Consider the following 22,501-nt stretch of genomic DNA (forward strand, 5'->3'; position numbering starts at 1 on the left):
GAACTCTAAATGTATTCTAGTTTGTTACTGTGAACATAGAACACTTTTCCTCACCATAGTTTTTTTGTTTTTTTATGATGTTCTTGTTCTGCACTAAAACACCAGTTAGCTATGAAACCAATGGCTCCATGCATCCTTTGTGTTCTCCCAAATCACTGACTTGAAACTCTGCATTGGCTCCTCAATAGGATGAGATCTAAGAATATTGTGTCTTGATGCTCCTGACTGAAATGCATGTCTGCCCCTCTCCCTCTTTTCCCTTCCTTCTTCTCCTCAGCTTCCTTTCTTTTTTGTCCTAACTTCCTTACCTCCTTCTTTTTACTCATTTAGTTATCCATTCAAAAGATGTTTATTTGATTTCTATTGTGTATTTGGCGTTGTGATCAATGTGCAAAACACTGGTGAGCAAATACAGGCATATTATCTGATTTCCTGGGTACTCACTTTAAAGGCTAGTGGCAGAGTATGCCTTTATCAAGTCATGCTCCTCATAACTGTCAAACTGCAACAATGATATAAGATGTACCATGAGATGACTAAAGGGGAATGTGACAGGGTAAGGGGCCTTCGAATGGCTTGGAGCTGAGATCTGCAGTGAGTCAGGGTATGAGTCCACTAGGGAAGAAATGGGTAAAAGGAACTCTGAACAGGAAACACCACATGGCACATAGTAGGTGCTCAAAAGCAGTAGCTGCCATTCGTTCGTTAAGCACTTATTGAGAATCTGGTATTATAGTATACTAGGGCTTATGAATTAGAAAAGTGAATGCAAATTCCCGAGTCACTGCCCTCCAGGATCTGGTTATGGAAGGAGGAGGATGGGGAGACAGAGCCAGGGATCTCTGCAGGTGGTGCATTGACAGTGAGTGAGAACACTGAGAAAGAATCCTGGGCTGATTTGATCTAGGGCAGACTTGAAAGGGTGGAGAATTTGTGTACTTCTGCATCAAGCACCTGTGCTTCTGTCTGCCTCTCCAGCCTCTTTGCTCATAACCTCACTGGCGTTCGTGCCTCTGCTGCTCCTCATGCTCCCTCTTACCATGCAGTTGAATGGTGAACCCCTCCCCCTAGTTGTGCCTCAGTGTCTGGAGCATATAGTATAATGTGTTCATGCTTATGTCTTCCAGAGAACATGGGAGACAGTAGGTGCTCAATATAGATTCATTCACCATTTTTCCTACCAGGTCACAGAGTCTACTTAGTAGTCACCACTTCTCCTTCTCTCCCTTCTCATTCCTGTATGTAGAGGAAGCAACTTTAGATCTTTCTGGATCTCCAGAGAAAACGTCTTACTAAAAAAAAATCCTTATTTTTGTTCATCTCTTTTTAAATGTTTTTGCCAACCAAATCTCTATTGTTTTGTTTGCTTTCTTAATAAAGACTTCTCCCCAGAAGGCAGAGAGAAAGAAAGCCATGAATTGATGGCAAAACCCTCCACTGCAAATAAATCATTTGGCTTCATCTTCACAAATATCCTCTGAAGAATGTACTAGCATCCTTAATTTTTCAGGCAAAGAAAGATGTTAGAAAGGTTGGGTGACTTGCCCAAGGAGCACAGACATTCAGCAGCAGAACTTCTGTGCGTCCTGCCTCACTCTTGATATTGTGAGATTCCTGCACATGATGGGTGCTTTGCTCCCACCTCCAGACTGCAGATGATGCAGTACCACTGTCAGTGTAAGCTTCAATATTGGAAATGATCCTTCCCTATTTCCTCAGCCAATCATAGAACATTAAGACCTATGTGGAACTCAAGATCGTTTATTATTCTAACAGGAGTAAAAATTATCTATCTGGGAAAAATTCCTGGAGAATCATTAATCTCCAATGCTATGAAATCTGTTCACAGAGGCACCTTTAATGCAACCACCGCATTGCTATTTGGGAAGGTGGTTACACTGTGTGGTTTTTTGAAATTACACAATGGGCAGCTAATCTCTGAGTTATTTTCATGAATGCTCAGTTTGAAGCCACAAAAGGTGGCTTGGAATTAATTCTGAAATGAGGAAAGATAGAAAATGAGTGTGACTTACATCAATTAACCAACAGGCACTGCCTCGCCAATGGTAGTAAGAGGAGTCCTAGGTAGGAAGTCCTTCCTGAGCTTTCAATGAACGTGAAAAGAGCTTTATAATTGCAGAAGACATTCTCTCAAAGTCACTTCTGCTGTTCTCAGTATTGTCTTCCTTTACTGGCTGAAACAATAACCAGCATATGCCAGTTAAATTCAATTAACCTATCGCAGACATTTTGTAGCACCAGGTATGTACTGAGTGCTCACCCAGAAGTTAATACAATATAATGTCCATCACTGCAACAATTTAATGGCACTCACAGTCTGGTTTTGCAAAAACATGGATGGTAAATCTGCCACTTTTTTTACAGCAAACAGGGCTTGTCACAGCTGTATTTAAAGATTTAATTCCCCTTATGACAATGTTTTAGGTAAAGGGCCATGCAGAACAAGCTCTCCAATGGCTATAGACAAACTTCCAAACTCTTTCAAGTGGAAGTCAAAGCTTATAAACATTACATTTTTGCTTACCTCTCTTGGACCTTTTTTTTCCACTTGCCTAACTCATGCCAGCCATGCTGAATGATTTGTATTTTCCAAAGAACCTCTGTTCTTATTCTTACCACTTTGGTTTCCACATGCTGCATTTTCTGTCTGAAAAGCTTTAATCTTATTCTCTTGGGCAACTCTTAATAATACATCAACGAAATTGTCAACCTGTTAAAAGCCTTACTCAACCGCCCCATTCAGAGGTAAGCTCCACTTCCTCTCTGTAGCTGTAGATCTTAGTAATTTCCTTCCCTAGCTTCCTACCTAGCTGTCATTATTACTGCCCTGCCCAGCACCCTACAGCCAACTGTACGAATGTAGAAAGACGGGCCTTGCCTATCCACTGCTATATTCTAGATCTGTCCCTGTATGTGTGGACTTTTAAAGATGCTTAATACTTGCTTGTACAAATAATGAGTTAGTTTCAAGTTCTTGAATGGAATGACTTAAAATATGGACCAGAAGTGGGGAACCTTTTTTCTGCCAAGGGCCATTTGATATTTTTAACATCATTCGCCAGCCATGCAAAATTGTCAACTTAAAAATTAGCCTACTACATGTTTATTGAATGTCGAGTCCCATCTGCAGTTGCTTTGGTAAGACCAGAACAAATGATTTCAGGGGTCATTCCCACCCTTAGACTACCAGTGATTTATCTCAGAACCTATCAACAGTAGTTTGCAGGAGAAACTGACCTTACTGTCTTGCTTACCTTCCTTAATCTGAACTCAGTTGAAGAATCAAATGATGGACTACTATGTCCCATGCTACCTGCACCTATCACTACCTGACTTACTCCTCAAAACTTAGTTGTTTTCTAAGCAATAAAATATTGAGGGCTTTCATCTCTGTAACAGAAGACCTTCAGCAAATTACAAAGTCAAAGAGCAATGATTCCTCTCCTGAGGAATGAAAGGGTGAATTTTCTATTGCTGTATTTATTTTTAGAATAAAAGAACAACTTTATCATATAGTCCTCCTCTACTGATTAAAATGTATTTTAGTCAAATTGCAAGATGAAAGGTATTAGGTTCAGTCTTAGGGTTTGAATGAAACTTCTGTGTCTCATGATGTAGAGTTGCATAGCCCTTTTGCACTGATCTAGGTTTAAATACTTCCTTTTGGCTCTTAAGCTAAATATTTTTTTAAAGATTTATTTATTTACTTGAAGCTGCGCCAATCTGAGCCAGGAGTCAGGAGCTTCTTCTGGGTCTCCCACAAGGGTGCAGAGGCCCAAGCACTTGGGCCATCTTCTACTGCTTTGCCCAGGCCATAGCAGAGGGATGGATTGGAAGTGGAGCAGCCGGGACTTGAACTAGCACCCATATGGGATATTGGCACTGCAGGTGGCAGCTTTACCCACTATGCCACTGTGCCAGCCCCAGGCTAAATATTTTTAAATTTCACTTATGAATTCCAAACTGAAAGCCTGCCTTAGAATTCTTTAAATCTTTATTATTCTACATGTGATAAGTTAATTTAACCAAACATATTTAAAGGCAGGGGTTAGCTAATTTATTTATTTTTTTAAATAAAGATTGACTTTGTCAAGACACTCTGGTAAAAAAAAAAAAAAAAGACCTTAATGGAAGATCTCTGTGAGTGAGATCCCATGGAAAGAACGGGCCATCAAAGGAGGTACCTTTCTCTGAAGGGAGAAGAGAACTTCCACTTTGACTATGACCTTGCCTAAATAAGATCAGAGTTGGCGAACTCAAAAGGCTTCCATAGCCTTGGCAACTCACGATAAGAGCCTAGGGAGATTACTGATGCTATAAACAAGAGGAGTCAGTGTACACTTACTCCCCATGTAGGATCTCTGTCCTTAATGTGTTGTACACTGTGAAGTAATGCTATAGCTAGTACTCAAACAGTATTTTACACTTTATGTTTCTGTTTGGGTGCAAACTGTTGAAATCTTAAAATAATATATGCTAAACTGATCTTCTGCATATAAAGAGAATTGAAAATGAATCTTGATGTGAATGGAAGGGGAGAGGGAGCAGGAGATGGGAGGGTTGCGGGTGGGAGGGAGGTTATGGGGGAAAAAGCCATTGTAATCCATTAGCTGTACTTTGGAAATTTATATTTATTAAATAAAAGTTAAAAAAGATTGTAAATAAAATTAATTGAAAGTTGCCTTTTTAAAAAGTTAATAAATTTCAATTGCTTATTTTACTTTTACTTTTAGGCAAAAATGTTCAGTGTACAAAGAACTACTTGCTTTAATTTGAATTGTTACATAGCAAAAAAACACCATCAGTCTCCTTCCTGAATTACCACTTCACAAGACAGTTGAATGTTAGGTTTCTGGGATCAGTGTTGTGGCATAGTGGCTAAATCCCTCATCTGCTTTGCCAGCATCCCATATGGCCGCCTGTTAGTGTCCCAGCTGCTCCACTTATAGTCTAGCTCCCTGCCAGTGGCCTAGGAAAGGCAGTGGAAGATGACCCAAGTGTTTGAACACCTGCCACTCACATGGAAGACCCAGATGAAGCTCCTGACACCTGTTTCTCCCTCTCTGTAACTCTTTCAAATAAATAAGTATGACAAAAAGCATCCTGTTCTATTGGTCTCAGATTTAAATGCCCCTGCACCAACTATTGTCTATGAAGCCTTGAGACATTTATTTGCTTTCTTTGTGCCACAGTTACCTAATTTGTAAAAACCTAAACCAAAGATCATGTTTTTAAAAGACGTATTTATTTGAAAGACAGAGTGACAGAGAGAGAAAGAGAGAGATCTTCCATCTGGTGGCTAACTCCTCAAATGTTTGCAACAGCCAGGATTGGGCCAGATGGAAGCCTAGAGCCAGGAACTCTATTCTGGTCTGCCACATGGATGGTTGGATAGATGGGAAGAGCCCAAGCACTTGGAGCATTATCTGTTGCCTTCCCAGGCACCTTAGCCAGAAGGTGAGTTGGAAGCAAAACAGCAAGGACTTAAATCATACCTCTGATATGTGATGCTGGCATCTCAAGTGGCCCTCATAGATTTATATATAATAACATATAATGTATGTAGCTTCTTTAGCATACCCTATCATAGAGGAGATGCTTGATAAATGCTTTAGTTGTTAGTGTGACTTTTTATGGTTTCCTACCTTCATTCTGTTTTTCATGATATTAAAATATAGGCACATGGGTAGTCAAAAAATGATAGAACAAAGAGGAACAAGGAACCTATTTTTTTGCAAATGTAGCATATTTTGCATATATTGTGGTTGACAAATACACATGTAAAATCAAAAATGAACAAATTGCCTTTTAGAAGTGGTAAATAAGCAAGTGCAGAAAGTAAACAAATTCATGATAGACTGATTAATCAATGGAGAACTAAGCTGGCAGCATCTAAATTTCATTTCAAGTAGAAAACGTTGAAACATTCTCATAAAAATAGGAAATATTTAGGAACCCATATAGAATACAATATATGAACACTCTTGATTTATGTTTATAGGTATTGTCTACATGAGTTAGGATTTAAAATACGTTCACTGAACATAAGAAAAATAAGAGAGAAAACGAAAGAGTGAAATATGGAGAGTGATTTCTTTTTTTGCATTGAGAACTTAACTCTTATATCCAGCAAATATATCTAACCCACCTGGATATATGAATGAACATGTAGACATGTTCTCTATTAACCAAAGTGTATTCTTTAAAGTGGAATGTTTGTCTCCTATTTTATTTCTTAAATTTAATTATAAATAAAAGCAATCTACTTCAAAAAGAAGGCAAGGAGGATGACGAGTCTCCTGGCCGTAGGTTGTTCTAACACTCTCTGCCTGGGTGGATACCTGTGGAAATGTTTGTATTATTAGATATATCTCTCCCTGTAGGTCTATAATCAACTGTGATTCAAATTCACATTAAGGCATATAGTTTTCACCATCAGAACAATTTAAAATTCAATAGAACAAATATCCTTTATTCTGAACTGATCAATATATTAGAAGAAACTGCAGTATTGTTTATAACAACCAAGTAAACAAAAATCCATGGAATTTGTACCTTGTATACCATATTTTTTAGAAAGCTTTTATTTAATAAATATAAATTTCATAGGTACAGCTTTAGGAATACCGTGGTTCTTCCCCCCCATACCCACCCTCATACTGCCATCACTAAGTTTCTATTATAATTTTAAGTAGATTTTTATTACTATGCATTTGTTATAATTATAAGCTGATTGACTTTTCTAAAGAAATAAGTACCAGGACTAAGTACTAATAGCCCAAAATCATTGTTTTTAAAATTAATTATGTTTACTGTTTTACTTCAGTCTTGTTTCATTTTATTTCCTTTCCACATGCTTTCATACTGGCTCTTATCTCCTGACGTAGTGGTCAGCATTAATCTTCTCTTCCAACAGAATTATAAGTAGGTTTGTTTAGAGTCAACATCAGACATCCAATAGCATCTTGTTAGCAAGAGCTTTGACATGTGCTATGACTGTTGTGATTTGCCAAAAGTATATATTAGGGAAGTAGGTATCTATTTTCAAAATAACAGGAGTATTTTGTGGTACATAAAAGTATTTTTTCAATGTATTTGTCACATTTTAAAAAGTTATCCAAATTCACTCAATCCAGAATTTTTGATATTGTAGCAACAGCAACATGAGAAAATACCAAAATCATATATATAAATTATATATCTTATATATATAACTGTGTAATCTTTAAACATATTTTTATTTCTCTTTTTTTTTGAGTCATTTTTATAGCTATATTCTTTAAAAGAAAATAAATCAAATGTTTCTCTCAAAACAAAAAAGAAAAAAAAAAAAGGATGGTGCAGGTGTTTGGTTTGGTGCAAAAGTTAGGATACCACTTGATAGGACTGCAATACATATGAGAATGTGTGGGTTTGCAAGCCAGGTCTTCTTCCTGGTTCAGCTTCCTGCTAATGTGGACCCTAAGAAGCAGTAGGCAAAGGCTTGAGTGCTGGGATCCCAGCCTCCCACATGGGAGACGCAGATTGAGTTTCTGACTCCTGGCTTTGGATTAGCTCATCCCTGGCTTTTGCTGGCATTGGGGGAATAAACTAGTGCATGGAAGATCTCTCTTTCTCTGCCTTTCAAGTAAATGAAAGTAAATATTTAAAAAAATACTTATTGTGTGACATCCAGTGTAACCAAATTTAGGACTACACAACCACTCAAGATTTCCTTTGATAGCCTTTAAAAAACCACAAATAACAGAAACAAACAAAATGTAAATTAAATTTTACAGTTAAAAGTTTCCAATGAGATTTTATTGGAAATGTGATTATTTTATACAGTGTATAAAATTGATATTTCTATTACTTGATGAAACAGAAAATTAAGTAAGGGATTTCAAAATTTATCTTAATTTAACAACAATTACAATGGTAGTAATCACTGATAGAAAGCAATAATTTGATCAGTAAGCCATTTAAGAAATTCAGAATTCATAAACATTTATGGTAAAGTGAGATAAATGAGCAAATCCTTGTATGTGATCTGTTAATTGTGTTTTATGGTGGGAATCAACCTCAGTCATCCAACCTATTCTGTATGTCAGTTGTCTGGTCCTGAGTTCCTTTGTCTGCATATGAAAATGACTGGGTGAGGTGAACCTTAAGACTCTCTGCATCGACAAGTTTCAATCTAGGGCTACCTCCTTAAGACTGACTGATGTTCTGTGGAAGGTGTTTCCTAGTACACAATATAAGAATAAAACAATGACTTGAAAAGACCTTTAGGTTTAGAGTTTGCTGGACATAATTGGAAGATATTCTGTGGAAACATGTTGTTCTTTCCATATCCTATTTATTAGTTTTGATCTGTTAAAATATTTCATCTGATCATATTATATGATAATAATAGAGGCACATGCTCTGCTCTTGGTGAAATAGTCCAGCAGATGCAAGTTTGGTAATTTAACTACAAATATCCATTTTCAAATATGGTCTTCATTCAGAGATATGGAAGTGCTGGATCTGCACTAATATTCATTCCTAAAAATTTGACAGTTTAATATTATAAACTAATGATTATAGGTGAGTTATAGGTAAATGGTAGGTGGATAGATAGACACATATATAAGAAGATAGATAGATATAAAGCTTATCGAAAACATGTTTAATTGTGTTCTGTTGAAAATATAATCAGGAAGCAGAAATCAAGGCAGCACTTGGATCTAACTTGCACTCACAAGACAGCAAACACTTCAAACATAAATCTAGCTCTGTCGGCATCTACTGAAAGCAGTAGAAACTCTTGGGTTTTTAATTTCTAGAGATCTTAAAGAACCTCATAAGGTACACCCTTTGCTGAGTGCTCCCCATCTGCTTCTTCCCAGAAGACTTAAATATAGTAACTTTTTTAATGAATGATTTATTTAGCTTACAAGCCTTTCATCTCCACTTTTTTTTTCCCTCCCTGCCCCTTTCCATCTAGTATACAGTATGGACTGCCCTATGGGTCACCTGGAATGTGTTCATTATCTGCTTTTACTTGGAAGTGGGTGGCCTCTCTAAGGTGAGTTTATCACGCTTTTTAATCTTTGCAAAGAATTGAGCTACAAATTAACTTCTGTGACTATGTGTATTATTGTTGTTGTTGTTGTTGTTGTTATACAAGTAGAGTAATCTTAGTATTATTACAAATGAAATGCTAATCAGAAAAGAACCTGGATATTGTTCAGAAAATAATGATCCTGGGAGCAGGTTAATTACATGGAACCTCACAACAATTGCTTCAAGTTTTATTTCACCAGGCAGAAGGAGGACTCACTTCCAATGTCTGTTTCAAAAAAGACAGTGTCACAGTAAACACAGCCCCAAATGTTAAGTGAAAAATAGTATTAAGCATTCCTGTGCTTAAATAAAAACAAAAATTATCTAAAATGTTAATGTAACAAACACACATAGCAAGTTACTATCTTTGCTGGAATATTAACTGAAAAAGAAAAGTTTGATAAAGATTGAAATTCTCATATATGTAAGTGGAGCATACATTTACTAAGAAACAAATGCATCAGTGTGATGACCACGTTTTTGAAATCTTGATCAGACAGAATGCAGTTGACTTAATGAGGCATACGATACACGTTATGTCTGTCTCAAACTGTCAGCTGACTGCAGGATTTTCATTTATGTCTCCTGCAAAATGTCTTTTGACTGCCAACCAAATGAAAGAGCAACTTGCATTACGTCTCTAGCTGTGTTTCTTAAACATTTTCTTTGTGAGCCAGCACATTTTCGCTGTAGAGGAGAAACTCAATTTATAATTGCAAGAAGTATAAGAATGCTGTCATCATTTTGAGGGGAGAGAATTTCTCATTATCAGCTAGAGTTGTGATAACCGTTATGTTGTTTTGAGTCTCAAATTGTCTAAGCAGCATAATGTTTTCCTGTTAGATCTTAGAAATCGACCCTGACCAGCACAGATGCTTTTAGAATTGTTAGGCTTCACTGAAGCCTGGGCGGTATCAGCATGTTTGATTCAGCCCTGCAGAAAAAGTTGGTGAAAGTTTTTTTCCAGAACCTTTCGGGTGGTGACACTTTTTTCCTACATTATAATGACTTCATAATTAGAACTTTTCATCATTTTCTCACAAGGGTGAATGGACTCAGGAACCAGAAATGATATTTCCAATACTGAGTTTCATACATTTGTGCTAGCATCTATCTTGAATATTGTGCTATGGATGGCATTGCACTACTAATTTCTAAGACAGAAAAATATGTTAAATCTGCACCCAGTTATCTTCTATAAATGCATATTATGAGGTATTTTAAAGGGCAAATCTTAGGAGTAAAAAAATTAGCATTTTCAACCTATGCCATTTTGTATCTTATGATTTCAAAGGTCATTATAAATCCTCTTTTTATTTCAGTAGGTGGAAATTATCTTTTATTTTCTCCCATAAAAACTGATTTTGGATAAATGACTCCAAGGGAAGCTTGTCCAATGGAATTAGCTGAAAAAAATACTAAATTTTAAATCATAATTCTTTAGTTCAAATCATCTTTTGCACTTATCAACCACAGACCCTTTGGCAAATCACTGAACCCCAATGAGTCTCCGTGAATTATAATAACAGAACCAACTTTGCTAATAATTATAGTAGTTAATGGGTGTTGTATGGTTTTGGTACTTTTTACACACATTGTATGTGGTAATCCAGCTAAGCTTCAAAACAACTCTGAAATGATAATAAATAAAGAAATAAACAATAGCAGTCATTTAGTCCATGCAATTCTAATTTCCCATGGGATTCAAGGTTATTTTGTGATCTCTCCTTTTTAAGTATCAATGTGCATGTCAAAGGAATATTCCTCATTTCTTTGGGAATGACGTTAAAAAAAATGTCACTGTCCTGGTTACTCATTTTGTTACTCGTTCAAATGCCATTAAGCAGTCAACAAAGTATCCTAGGTCATTAAAAAGATAGATGATTCAATAAAAGGAATTTTAAAGATTTTCTGTTAGTCTCCTTGTATTTACTGCTTCAAACACTGGCAGCAACTCCCTGGTTAGCCACAGTTTAGCCTCATTCAAGTGTGTAGAAAATCTATTCCAAAAAATAGAGCAAAGTTAAGGACCCTTGACAAACAGAACTACCCTGTTGCCTTTCCAAGATGGATTGATTCCATTGTGTAAAAAATCTGATCTATATGTGCTAGTTTATAAACTAACTTTCTGGAAATCTCCATCTGCTTTATAAGCTGAAGGTATTTCTTGGAGTTATCCACTTGGAATGATTAATAGAAACTTCCTTTTGTCTTGATTTTTGCCTAAAATGTATAATCTGAAATAGTGAATCTTCTCCCAAAACTGGATTCAGAGTAATTTTGACAACATCTTTAAGAATTAGGGTGCTCTTCCAATGACAGACACATCCAATGAATTGTCAGTCTTTATTTTTGCTAAGACTTTGCATGTGTGGAGTGAAAACAGTCCCAGCTTACCTGAAAGGTGGTGAGCAGTCCCACAGGCAGGTGGGCATGAGAATTTCACAGTGCTTAAAAGATTAGCGATGTGTGTGTGCTCTTGCGCTTTACAAATACTTCATTTTAATTTCTAATAAGATAAATATTGATGAAGGTAATACACATAAGCAAAATCTCATTGGGATCCTCATTAACTTTTTAAGAGTATGAAAGAGTGCTGAGGCCAAAAAGTTTGAAAATCATTGTTGTAGACTGATAATATAACTAACTAACTAACTAAATAGTGCTGAATGTGAGGAACAAAAGCTGAAGTTACAAATTAAAATAAGCACATGGTCCAATACGTCAATAATTTTATGAAGCATAAATAAACTAAGCAATTTAATTAAAATTAGAGATTAGATCATTGGATTTTAAAAAGGAAACATCCAGTGCTATCTATATGAAATATATGTTAAAGTATTAATACATATGTACATTGAAATTTTAAGAAATGCATGCAATAAACAGGAAAACTTTTGTCACCATAATGATAACAGAAAACAAACTTCAGTCCAAAGGGTATTAACAGGCATAAAGAGAGATGTTTTTTAATAGTAACAGAATCGGTGTACCATATGGCGTAATCCTAAACCACACCAAATAGCAGAGTTTTATAACACATGAAGTCCAGTTTGGTAATACTAAAGACAAAAAAATTGACAGTTATGCAAACAAAAAGAGTTTAACATTGCTTGCTTAGGTTTTGATAGAAAAAGCAGATGAAATTCAGTATAGAGAAAAGATTTGAGCAATATAGTCAATAAACTTGTCTAACTGATGTGTGTAAGACATTACATTTAATCTGTATGTAGGAAATACATGAAATTTTTACACTTTGAATATTTTTTTAAAAAAATTCAAACCACCAAAGGTTAAAAAAATTAAATCTAAAAAAATGTATTCCTTTCAAGTGCATGTGAGCTTTTACCAAGAGTGTATTCTGGGCCATGAAAATGTTTCAATAAATGTTAAATGACTGACAACACAGAAAATATTCTCTACCAGAAGTAGAATAGTAATTTTAAATCTATTGCATTAAGATATCTAGAAAATCTATTACTAGTTGAAAATGAAAGCAGGCACTTTTAAATCTACAAATCAAAGAACAAAATTAAAAACAAAATTGAAAAATATTTTTGAAGTACATAATAAGGAAAACACAGCAAATTAATACTCATATTTGTAGATGAATTCAAACCAGTGTTTAGGAGAAAATATCTAATTTCAAATTGGCACTATAAAAGAAGAAAGCTTGAAAATGTTTATCTTCTTAGAATTGTACTTATGAAGGGGCCAGTGCCGTGGCTCACTTGGCTAATCCTCCGCCTGCCTCACCAGCACCCCGCATTCTAGTCCCGGTTGGGATGCCAGGTACTAGTCCCGGTTGCTCCTCTTCTAGTCCAGCTCTCTGCTGTGGCCCGGGAGGGCAGTGGAGCATGGCAGTGGAGGAAGCACCTGGCTCCTGGCTTCATGGTGGCCATTAGGGGAGTGAACCAATGGAAGGAAGACCTTTCTCTGTCTCTCTCACTGTCTGTAACTCTCTCTGTCTCTCTCTCTCTCTCTCTCACTGTCTAACACTGCCTGTCTGTGGGGAGCAGCCCGGACTGGACTGAGTTACTGGAATTAAGACTTATTCTATGCATCTGCTCTCCCACAATATGGCGCTGGGAGAGAAGTAAACAGCTTCCACACAGCTGCCTCCAGTTCAGCTAATAAACTGTAGGACTTGCTCCTGATTGGAGGAGAGCAGCGTACTCGGCGTGTGGGCAGCCGAGTTGGGATTGGCGGAGGAGGACTATAAAGGAGGAGAGAGACGGCATGCACCAGGAACATCTAAGGGGAACATCTATGGGGAACATCTAAGGGGAACACCTGTGCAGCCCCCGAGAAGAGCCGGCCGGCGGTGTGCCGCTCCCCTGCGGAAGTGGGGAAAGCGGCCAGGGGGAACCGCCCTTCCACGGAGGTGGAAGGGATAGTAGCCAACCCGGGAAGAACCAGCAGCAAACCCGGGGAGGGCCGAGCAGACGAAAGAACAGCGCAGGGTCCTGTGTCGTTCCTCCACGAAGAGGGGGAGCGACACCTGTCCAGAAAAAAAAAAAAAGAATTGTAGTTATGAAATCAGTTTTATTTATATTAATAAAATTTTTAACAAGGGAAAAATCAATTATATTAATATATAAAGAGTAATTTAATTGCTTTCCCACATTAATTCATTGAAAGCATTAATACAACCACAGCTGACATTTTCAATATTGATAAAGAAAAATGAGACAGGAAGCTCAGTTTGGGACATATGGAAACTCTTTATATTGTATCACAATTTTTATTTTATAAATTTAAAACTATTCTGAAATAAAATGTTAAAAAAGATGAGACATATCTTTAGGTTTTAAAAACTTAAGAGACAATTAGAAAAGAATAAACAACTTTATTCCAATTTTGACAAATTTTTGTCAAAATGAAATGAAAAATACCTACAACAGAATAACTCCCCAAAACTAGTACAAACAGAAATAGAAAATAAGAGTAGTCATAAATGTATATGCTTTCAACAAACTAAACTTCAAGCCCAGATGGCTTCAGTGAGGAACCTATCAAGCATGTGAGGAAAGAACAATGTTAATCTTTCCCAAGCTCTTGCAGAAACTATAGGATGAAGGAACATTTCCCAAATAATTTCATGAACTAACACAATCCTGATACCACACTGTAGACAAGAGTTAGGCAAGGCCAGTGTCCATTGCAGTCCCTGGCCATCTCCCCAGGAAATTTCTTAATAGCCACACTGCCTATAGGGCATTCACATGATGACTTATTTGTTGCTATTTCACTTCTCTCTCACTCAGGCTACTTCTTACCATCAAAATTCCTCTTCCTTTATACAGAAAATCAAAGCAGCTCTCTCCCTTTGCCTTGTTGTTACCAATCTAAGCTCCGTGCAAGAATATTCACCCTACTTATCCACAAAGGTCATACCCAAATGTGTTCCTTAAATATAAGCCCAACCCTTTTCTGTATAGATGACAAATGCCACTCCATCAGATGGCAGAAACATCTTGGTCGATTTGATTGAAACACATTCTACATCAGTGCACTTTAAAGTGGCAGTTATCATGAATCCTTAAATCATTCACTCTACTGGAAAAGAACAATGACTTGAGATTTGTCTTCTTTTCATTTTTGGCAAAAAAGTGATGGTTCTTCTTCTTAAGACTTCTTTTTTCTAATTATAAATTTAAAAATATATTACACATAAAATCTAGAGAAATGCGATAGTCAAAAATAATTCAACATTTCAAAAATCTCTGACCATTAATACTTTGATTTGTTGTGTCATCATGGCTTCTCTTCTCCGTGTTTTTTTTTTTTAATTTTATATAAGTTATGCAAGTTTCATGTATTTCATATATATGGATTTAAGGATCATAGTGACATTTTACACCCTACCCTTCCTCATATTATTAAGATAATACTCTAGAGGAAATTTACGTACTGCCTTTTTTTTTTTTTTTTTTTTTTTTTGACAGGCAGAGTGGACAGTGAGAGAGAGACAGAGAGAAAGGTCTTCCTTTTGCCGTTGGTTCACCCTCCAATGGCCGCCGCGGCCGGCGCGCTGCGGCCGGCGCGCAGTGGCCGGCGCACTGCGCTGATCCGATGGCAGGAGCCAGGAGCCAGGTGCTTTTCCTGGTCTCCCATGGGGTGCAGGGCCCAAGCACCTGGGCCATCCTCCACTGCACTCCCTGGCCACAGCAGAGGGCTGGCCTGGAAGAGGGGCAACCGGGACAGAATCTGGCGCCCCGACCGGGACTAGAACCCAGTGTGCCGGCGCCGCTAGGCGGAGGATTAGCCTAGTGAGCCGCAGCGCCGGCCCGTACTGCCTTTTTAAATTGGACTTAATGAAGGATATTTCCATTTTGTTACTAAATTCTGTTAATACCTTTAATTTTTGCATAACTACATCAGATGAAAATAGCTTTCTTTTTTGCTCTTTCCTGTTGTGGAATGGTAAAACTTTCTGACATATCAAACTAAATTTCTTCTCTTAAAAGCGTTCCATTAATTGCCAAATATGAGTGTCTACAATATTAGTAGCACATATTAATCACTTACTGTTTTGTTACCTGATTTTACAGTGATTAAAAAATCTAATATCATTGTTTTAATTAAGATTTCTTGGGCTTTAAAAAATTAATATTTTCCAGTATCTCAATAATTAGCTTTTTAGGCTCTTTTTGTTTACAGCTTTTGTCTTTTTATATTTTATGTTATATTAACAATGATTTCGGTCTCCAATCCTCTGGAGGTTTATTTTGCTGTATTGTGCATGATGATGATATAACCAGATACTTTTACTAATAGCCGACCAATAGTACAAATAATATGCCCTTAGTAGACATCTGCCTATTTTATGATATAATAAATTTTTATAAAATCTGGTTCCAGAATATTACTAATTGCAACATAGTGCTACTTTAATTATATTAGTTTGCACATACTTTATTTATAATAGGAATTCCTATACCTGCAATTCAATCCTCCCACCTCTCTGTAATTTAACTCAGATTTGTTTGTTCGGATGATGTATAAGACAAATGTTTCAAATACGTATGTATGTATCTCGTTTGAGTTTGGCTATTTATCCATTATCTTCAACTTAAATTAGGAAAGATTGAGAAAATGTAGTCAGTGATTCAGAAAATATTGTAACAGCATCAGTCATTGGCAGGAAGTAATGCAGGATAAGAACTTAAAGAATGTCACAAATAAAACTAAGTTTTGCTTCAAAGATAAGCTTCCTTATAAAGTAGTGATCCTGTACTGTGTCAGGATTGCTGGGTTTCATTTGGCAGAAAACATCTCCAGCTAATTCATGGAGAAGGGGCCTGTACTGGAGGTGTAACAGGGGCTCCCAGAACCAAGAGGCTAGAGAAGTAGGTTTGCAAATAGTCAGGGGCCAGGTGGGCCCTGGAGGGCCAGAGCAGTGACAGTCTTGTCAGAAGGGTACTGCTTAAATGGAAACAAGATCCAGCTGCTGTCCATCTGCTCACTCTTTAAATTACTAGGGACTGATGGACAGGGTGTGTGATTATCCCAGCTGGATCAACCATCTGTCTCTCTGCTAGCCAGGATTACAGGTCTAGCTAAGTCCACAAACTAGGGAGAAACTAATGTCAGTAAGGGAAATGGAAGACAGATAGCAGTTGCCACCACAGAGCACTACCTTACTATTCTGATTAATTAACAGTGTTCCTAATTACAGGCATCAACAATCATACCTCTGGCCTGTTACGGAGTTCTGGATCAAAATCTCCAGATTCCCCCTTTGCTTTTGTCTCATCTGCCAGTCAGCCCTGCATCGGGTATTGGTTTCTGTGGTCTTAAGAATCCTGGTTCTCCCTGCATCTTCCAGCATTCAAAGGAAATAGTTGCACTGTTTTCAATGAATATGTGCCTGTATGGTGGTGTACAGGAAGACCATGGACAGGTAGTTCAAAATGTTTGCATTTATGCATTCACCTAGAGACTCAGTTTCCTATTGTACAGATGAGGAAAGACACAACATTTACTTTGCTGGATTGTTGAAAGAATTTAATAAGATAATGCATATATAGGGCTTGGAAAGCATCTTAGCATATTTGAAATTCTTTTTTTTTTTTTTTTTTTTTTTGACAGGCAGAGTGGACAGTGAGAGAGAGAGACAGAGAGAAAGGTCTTCCTTTGCCGTTGGTTCACCCTCCAATGGCTGCCGTGGCCGGCGCACTGCGGCTGGCGCACCGCGCTGATCCGATGGCAGGAGCCAGGAGCCAGGTGCTTTTCCTGGTCTCCCATGGGGTGCAGGGCCCAAGCACCTGGGCCATCCTCCACTGCACTCCCTGGCCACAGCAGAGAGCTGGCCTGGAAGAGGGGCAACCGGGACAGAATCCGGCGCCCCGACCGGGACTAGAACCCGGTGTGCCGGCGCCGCTAGGCGGAGGATTAGCCTAGTGAGCCGCGGTGCCGGCTGAAATTCTATATAGTGAGAGATGGTGGCACTCTTTATTGCCATCAACGTTATCATCTTTATTATTATGGAAGAAATTAACAGACACCACTATCCTCATCCTGCAAACCTCTGGGAAACATAGTTTTTACTATGCAAGAGCTGTCAAAGGAAAAAAAATGTAGGACTAAGTGACTTGTTTTAAAAAATGAGAAACAGTCCCTTGTGACAGGACCCCATATCTGCATATTAACTTCACAGCTGTAATGCTATTAATTAAATCCTTTCCTTCAATATGTAAATAGCTTTTTGATATACATCTGTAACCAGACTCCCATGGTGTCCCCACTACTTCGTCTAGGAGGAAGGTGAGCTTCCCTGGAAGTCTCTAAGGCTGTTTTTCATACCACACGTTAAGATCACCAAGGGCACAATTAATAAGTTAATATTACTGCTTTGGAAGTTTTGAGACTCACAATAATTTTTTCCTCCCTAGGAATACATTCGAAATGTAAATATGAAAATGCATCTCATTTGCTATGTTGGAAGACATTGAAAAATAAATTGCATTGAGAACTCAGTTGTACTGTTTTATAGTCCAGAAGAATTACATTGATGACTGCATGTGTGTGTGTGTAAAACTTTTTTCTTTTATTTATTTTTGCCTTTTTTTGTCCTAGGTATTTTTTTATTAATAAAAAGAACAAATTTCATGTATTTCATAGATACAATTTTATGAACAATGATACTTCCCTCTGATCCTCCTCCTTCCTTTCTTTTTTTATTTTAATTTTTGCTATAGCATACTTCCTATTTACTTTATAATCTTGGGCTTAATCCTCTGCTGAAGAGTTCAACAAGTAGAAAGCAGGGAAGTCTTCTGGCACGCTCCCCTCAGGCAGTAGGGGGCGCGCACCAAGGCACCTCGGTGGATATGGGTCCTTCGGGGGCCTGTGTGGCCCTGGCCTGGTGTGCAAGGAAAATGAAGGGGCAGCTCTGACCCTCTGGCCAAGGTCCTTGCTGCTCTGGCCACTAGGAGCCTCTCCGGAGGCCTCCCTCCTCTGAGTGCCCTGGTAACCTGGCCCCGCCAGTGCAATGGTTGCTGATGCCCAGGGCAGCGGGTATCTACGTGCCCTGTGGACTGCCTGGGGAGACTTGAGGACGTATGCCCCCACTTCAGGAGAGAAAGCCGCCAGCAAGGCGAATATGCAATACCAACATGTCTGTGTCTACTGATGGTGCTGGAAGCACCTCACAGATTCCAGCTTCAGAACAAGAGACCCTGCCTGGTGAGACCAAAGCTGTTGCTTTTAAGTTATTGAAGTCTGTTGGTACACAAAAAAACACTTACACCGTGAAAGAGGTTATATTTTATCTTGGTCAGTACATTATGACTAAACAATAGTATGATGAGAAGGAACAACATATTGTATATTGTTTGAATGATCTTCTTGGAGGTTTGTTTGGAGTGCCAAGCTTCTCTGTGATAGAGCATGGGAAAATATATACAATGATATACAGAAACTTGGTAGTAGTCTATCAGCAAGAACCATCAAATTCAGGTGCATCTTTGAGTGAGAATAGGTATCACCTTGAAGGTGGGAATGATCAAAAGGACCCTGGTCAAGAGCTGCAGGCAGAGAAACCTGCATCTTCAAGTTTGGTTTCTAGACCATCTACATCATCCAGAAGGAGAGCTATTAGTGAGATAGAAGAAAATTCAAATGAATTATCTGGTGAAAAACAAAGTGCCACACATCTGATAGTATTTCCCTTTCCTTTGATGAAAGCCTGGATCTGTGTGTAATAAGGGAAATACATTGTAAAAGAAGCAGTGGCCAGCTCCGTGGCTCAATAGGCTAATCCTCCACCTAGCGGCGCCGGCACACTGGGTTCTAGTCCCGGTCGGGGTGCCGGATTCTGTCCCGGTTGCCCCCCTTCCAGGCCAGCTCTCTGCTGTGGCCCGGGAAGGCAGTGGAGGATGGCCCACGTGCTTGGGCCCTGCACCCCATGGGAGACCAGGAGAAGCACCTGGCTCCTGCCTTCGGATCAGCGCAGTGCGCCGGCCGCAGCGCGCCAGCCTCAGCGGCCACTGGAGGGTGAACCAACAGCAAAAGGAAGACCTTTCTCTCTCTCTCTCTCTCTCTCTGTCTCTGTCTCTGTCTACTCTGCCTGTAAAAAATAAATAAGTAAATAAAAGAAGCAGTAGCAGTGAATAGACAGAGATGCTATCATATCTGGATCTTGATGATGGTGTCAGTGAACATATGGGTGATTGGCTGGAGCAAGATTCACTTTCTGATCAGTTTAGTGTAGAATTTGAGGTTGAACCTGTAGATTCAGAAGATTATAGCCTTGGTGAAGAAGGACAAGAACTCTCAGATGAAGGTTATGAGGTATATCGAGTTATTGTGTATCAGGCAGGGGAGAGTGTTACAGATTCATTCGAAGAAGATCCTGAAATTTCCTCAGCCGACTATTGGAAGTGTACTTCAGACAATGAAATGAATCCTCCCCTTCTACCACATTGCAACAGATGTTGGGCCCTTAGTGCAAATTGGTTTCCCGAAGATAAGGGGAAAGTAAAAGGGGGAATCCCTGAGAAAGCCAAATGAGAAACTCAGCACATGCAGAAGGCTTTGATGTGCCTGAATTAACAACAAAAAAAATGACAGCAGATGATTCCAGAGAGGCATGTGTTGGGCACAATGATGATGAAAGCACACAAGAAGATTCAAAGAGTTTGAGAGGGAAGAAACACAAAGAAGAAAGTATAGAATCTAATATTCCCCTTAATGCCGTTTGTCCTTGTGTGATTTGCTAAGGTCGACCTGAAAATGGTTGCATTGTTCATGGCAAAACAGGACACCTGATGTCATGCTTCACATGTGCCAAAAAGCTAAAGAAATGGAAGAAGCCCTGGCCAGTATGTAGACAACCAATTCAAATGATTGTGCTAACTTATTTCAAGAAATTGATCTGTCCATAGAAGCGGAATTATATATTTCCAACTATAAACCCTAAAAATTCAGAAAAAAAAAAGATAGCAGGAAGAGCATTGTGCAGAGGTATAGACAAGAGCTATAAACACTAATCAAATCTGAAGATGTCAGTTTAACTCAAATGTACTCCAAATTTTAGAAACTTCAGACTAATATTGCTTCTGACTGGATTTTCCTGAAACATGTCCAAAACTTTCCTATCAAAGACCTTAGAGAATTTTCACTGTGTCACATCTTCATAGAATTCTGAATGTCTGTGACTGTGTGAACATAAATTAGATGTGCAATGAGCGTAAAGACATTCTAAAACATTCTAAAATGATTTGTCTTACTTTTGTATGAATCATAAATCTTGATCAGGGGCTTTCTTTTTTCTTTTTCTTTTTTTTTTTTTTAAGATTTATTTGAAAGGCAGAGTTACAGAAAGAGAAGATCAGAGAGAAAGGTCTTCCATCTGTTGGTTCACTCCCCAAATGGCCAAGGGTTGGGGCTGGTCCAGGCTGAAGCCAGGGGCCAGGAACTTCAACCAGATCACCCACATGGCTGCAGGGACGCAAGAACTTGGGCCATCCCCCACTGATTTCCCAAGCACATTAATAGGAAGCTGGATCAGAAGTGTAGCAGCCCGGACTCAAACTGGTGCCCCTATGGGATGCCAGCATTGCCAACCATGGCTTTATCCCCTGTAACAAAATGCCAGCCCCTAATCAGGGGCTTTCTAAAAGCAGGGTGTTTAAACAGAAGGAGGATGGACACTTACTGATTGCCCACACTGTACGTGTGCTTTCCATTGGGTATTTCCATGTTATCCTTGCCTCTAAGGTAGATATCATCAACTTTGTTTTATAGATGATGAAGCTCACTATGAGAGGTTAATGCGCTCCCAGCAAATACATAGTAAATGGAAATGCCAGGTCTTGATGATTTTAGATTCCCAAGGCTATCATTTTAATGATTACACCACATTGCCTTCCACACAAAAGCAAAATTCACATTCATTTGTTTCTCTGAGCCATGCTTTAACAACTATATTTTTTCTGACTTGTGGGTATTTTGGTTCTTGAATTTAAAGGATTTCTTCAGAAGGCAGTTGTAGCATCTGATTGTCCTCTTTTGACTTGAGTTGACACCCTTATGCATGTGGGTCTGCTTCTCTCATGAAATTCCTTGTTTCACAGTTCACCTGAGAAGTTAGGCAACATCAGTGAAATAATTCTTTTTCAAGTCTCATTGCTAGCACCTACTTGTTCCTCTGGGGAAATTCTTTTTCTTGGACAAGATCCATTTTCCTCCAAGGTTAGGTTCTTTCATGAACTTTGCCTCTGAACCAGCACTTTCAAGTAGGAAATTTATAGACAGTCATTGCAGTGTTCTGTACATGAACAGTTACACTGAACTCCCAAATCTCTTCAGCTACCTGCAATCTGTTATCTTCTTTTTTACAAACATTCTAAATATTTTTATATTTCATAGATTTCTTTTACTGATAGCAAAAATTTCAAATCAAATTAAGGGTTCTATAGCATACTTCATTTTTCATTTAAATAAATGAAAAATAAGTAAAGTTATATTTTTTAAAAGATTTATTTATTTGAAAGAGTTACAGAGAGAGGTAGAGACACAGAGAGAGGTCCTCCATCTGCTGGTTCACTCCCCAGATGGCCACATGGCTGGAGCTGCACCGATCCAAAGCCAGGAGCAAGGAGCTTCTTCCTGGTCTCTCACGTGGGTGCATGGACCCAAGGACTTGGGCCATTTTCTACTGCTATCCCAGGCCATAGCAGAGAGCTGGATCAGAAGAGAAAAGCCGGGACCAGAACCAACGCCCATATGGGATGCTGGCGCTTCAGGCCAGGGCGTTAACCCACTGTGCCACAGCGCCAGCCCCTTAAAGTTACATTTATGTTTTCTTTTTGATGGTATTTTCCTACCTGGATATTTTTGAAGTTCGATGTTTATAAGAGGCTATTGGTAGGATATAAAATACCTG

The 22,501-nt window shown here is 38.5% G+C and overlaps 1 protein-coding gene and 1 pseudogene across 2 annotated transcripts in view; both read left to right on the forward strand.

Moving 5' to 3' along the window:
* The window catches only part of NKAIN3 (sodium/potassium transporting ATPase interacting 3), a 770,560-nt gene that overhangs the window by 345,919 nt on the left and 402,140 nt on the right, over positions 1–22,501 (forward strand). For both annotated transcript variants that reach the window (XM_008255564.5, XM_051843801.3), the window contains exon 3: positions 8,990–9,070. In XM_008255564.5, the coding sequence (XP_008253786.4) occupies positions 8,990–9,070 (81 nt within the window). The remainder of the gene's footprint in view (positions 1–8,989; positions 9,071–22,501) is intronic.
* LOC149126225 (E3 ubiquitin-protein ligase Mdm2 pseudogene) lies at positions 18,720–20,498 on the forward strand (annotated as a pseudogene).

The sequence above is a fragment of the Oryctolagus cuniculus genome, chromosome 6 (genome assembly GCF_051225735.1).
Source record: "Oryctolagus cuniculus isolate XC-2025 breed Fujian yellow rabbit chromosome 6, ASM5122573v1, whole genome shotgun sequence".
NCBI classification, from domain to species: Eukaryota; Metazoa; Chordata; class Mammalia; order Lagomorpha; family Leporidae; genus Oryctolagus; species Oryctolagus cuniculus.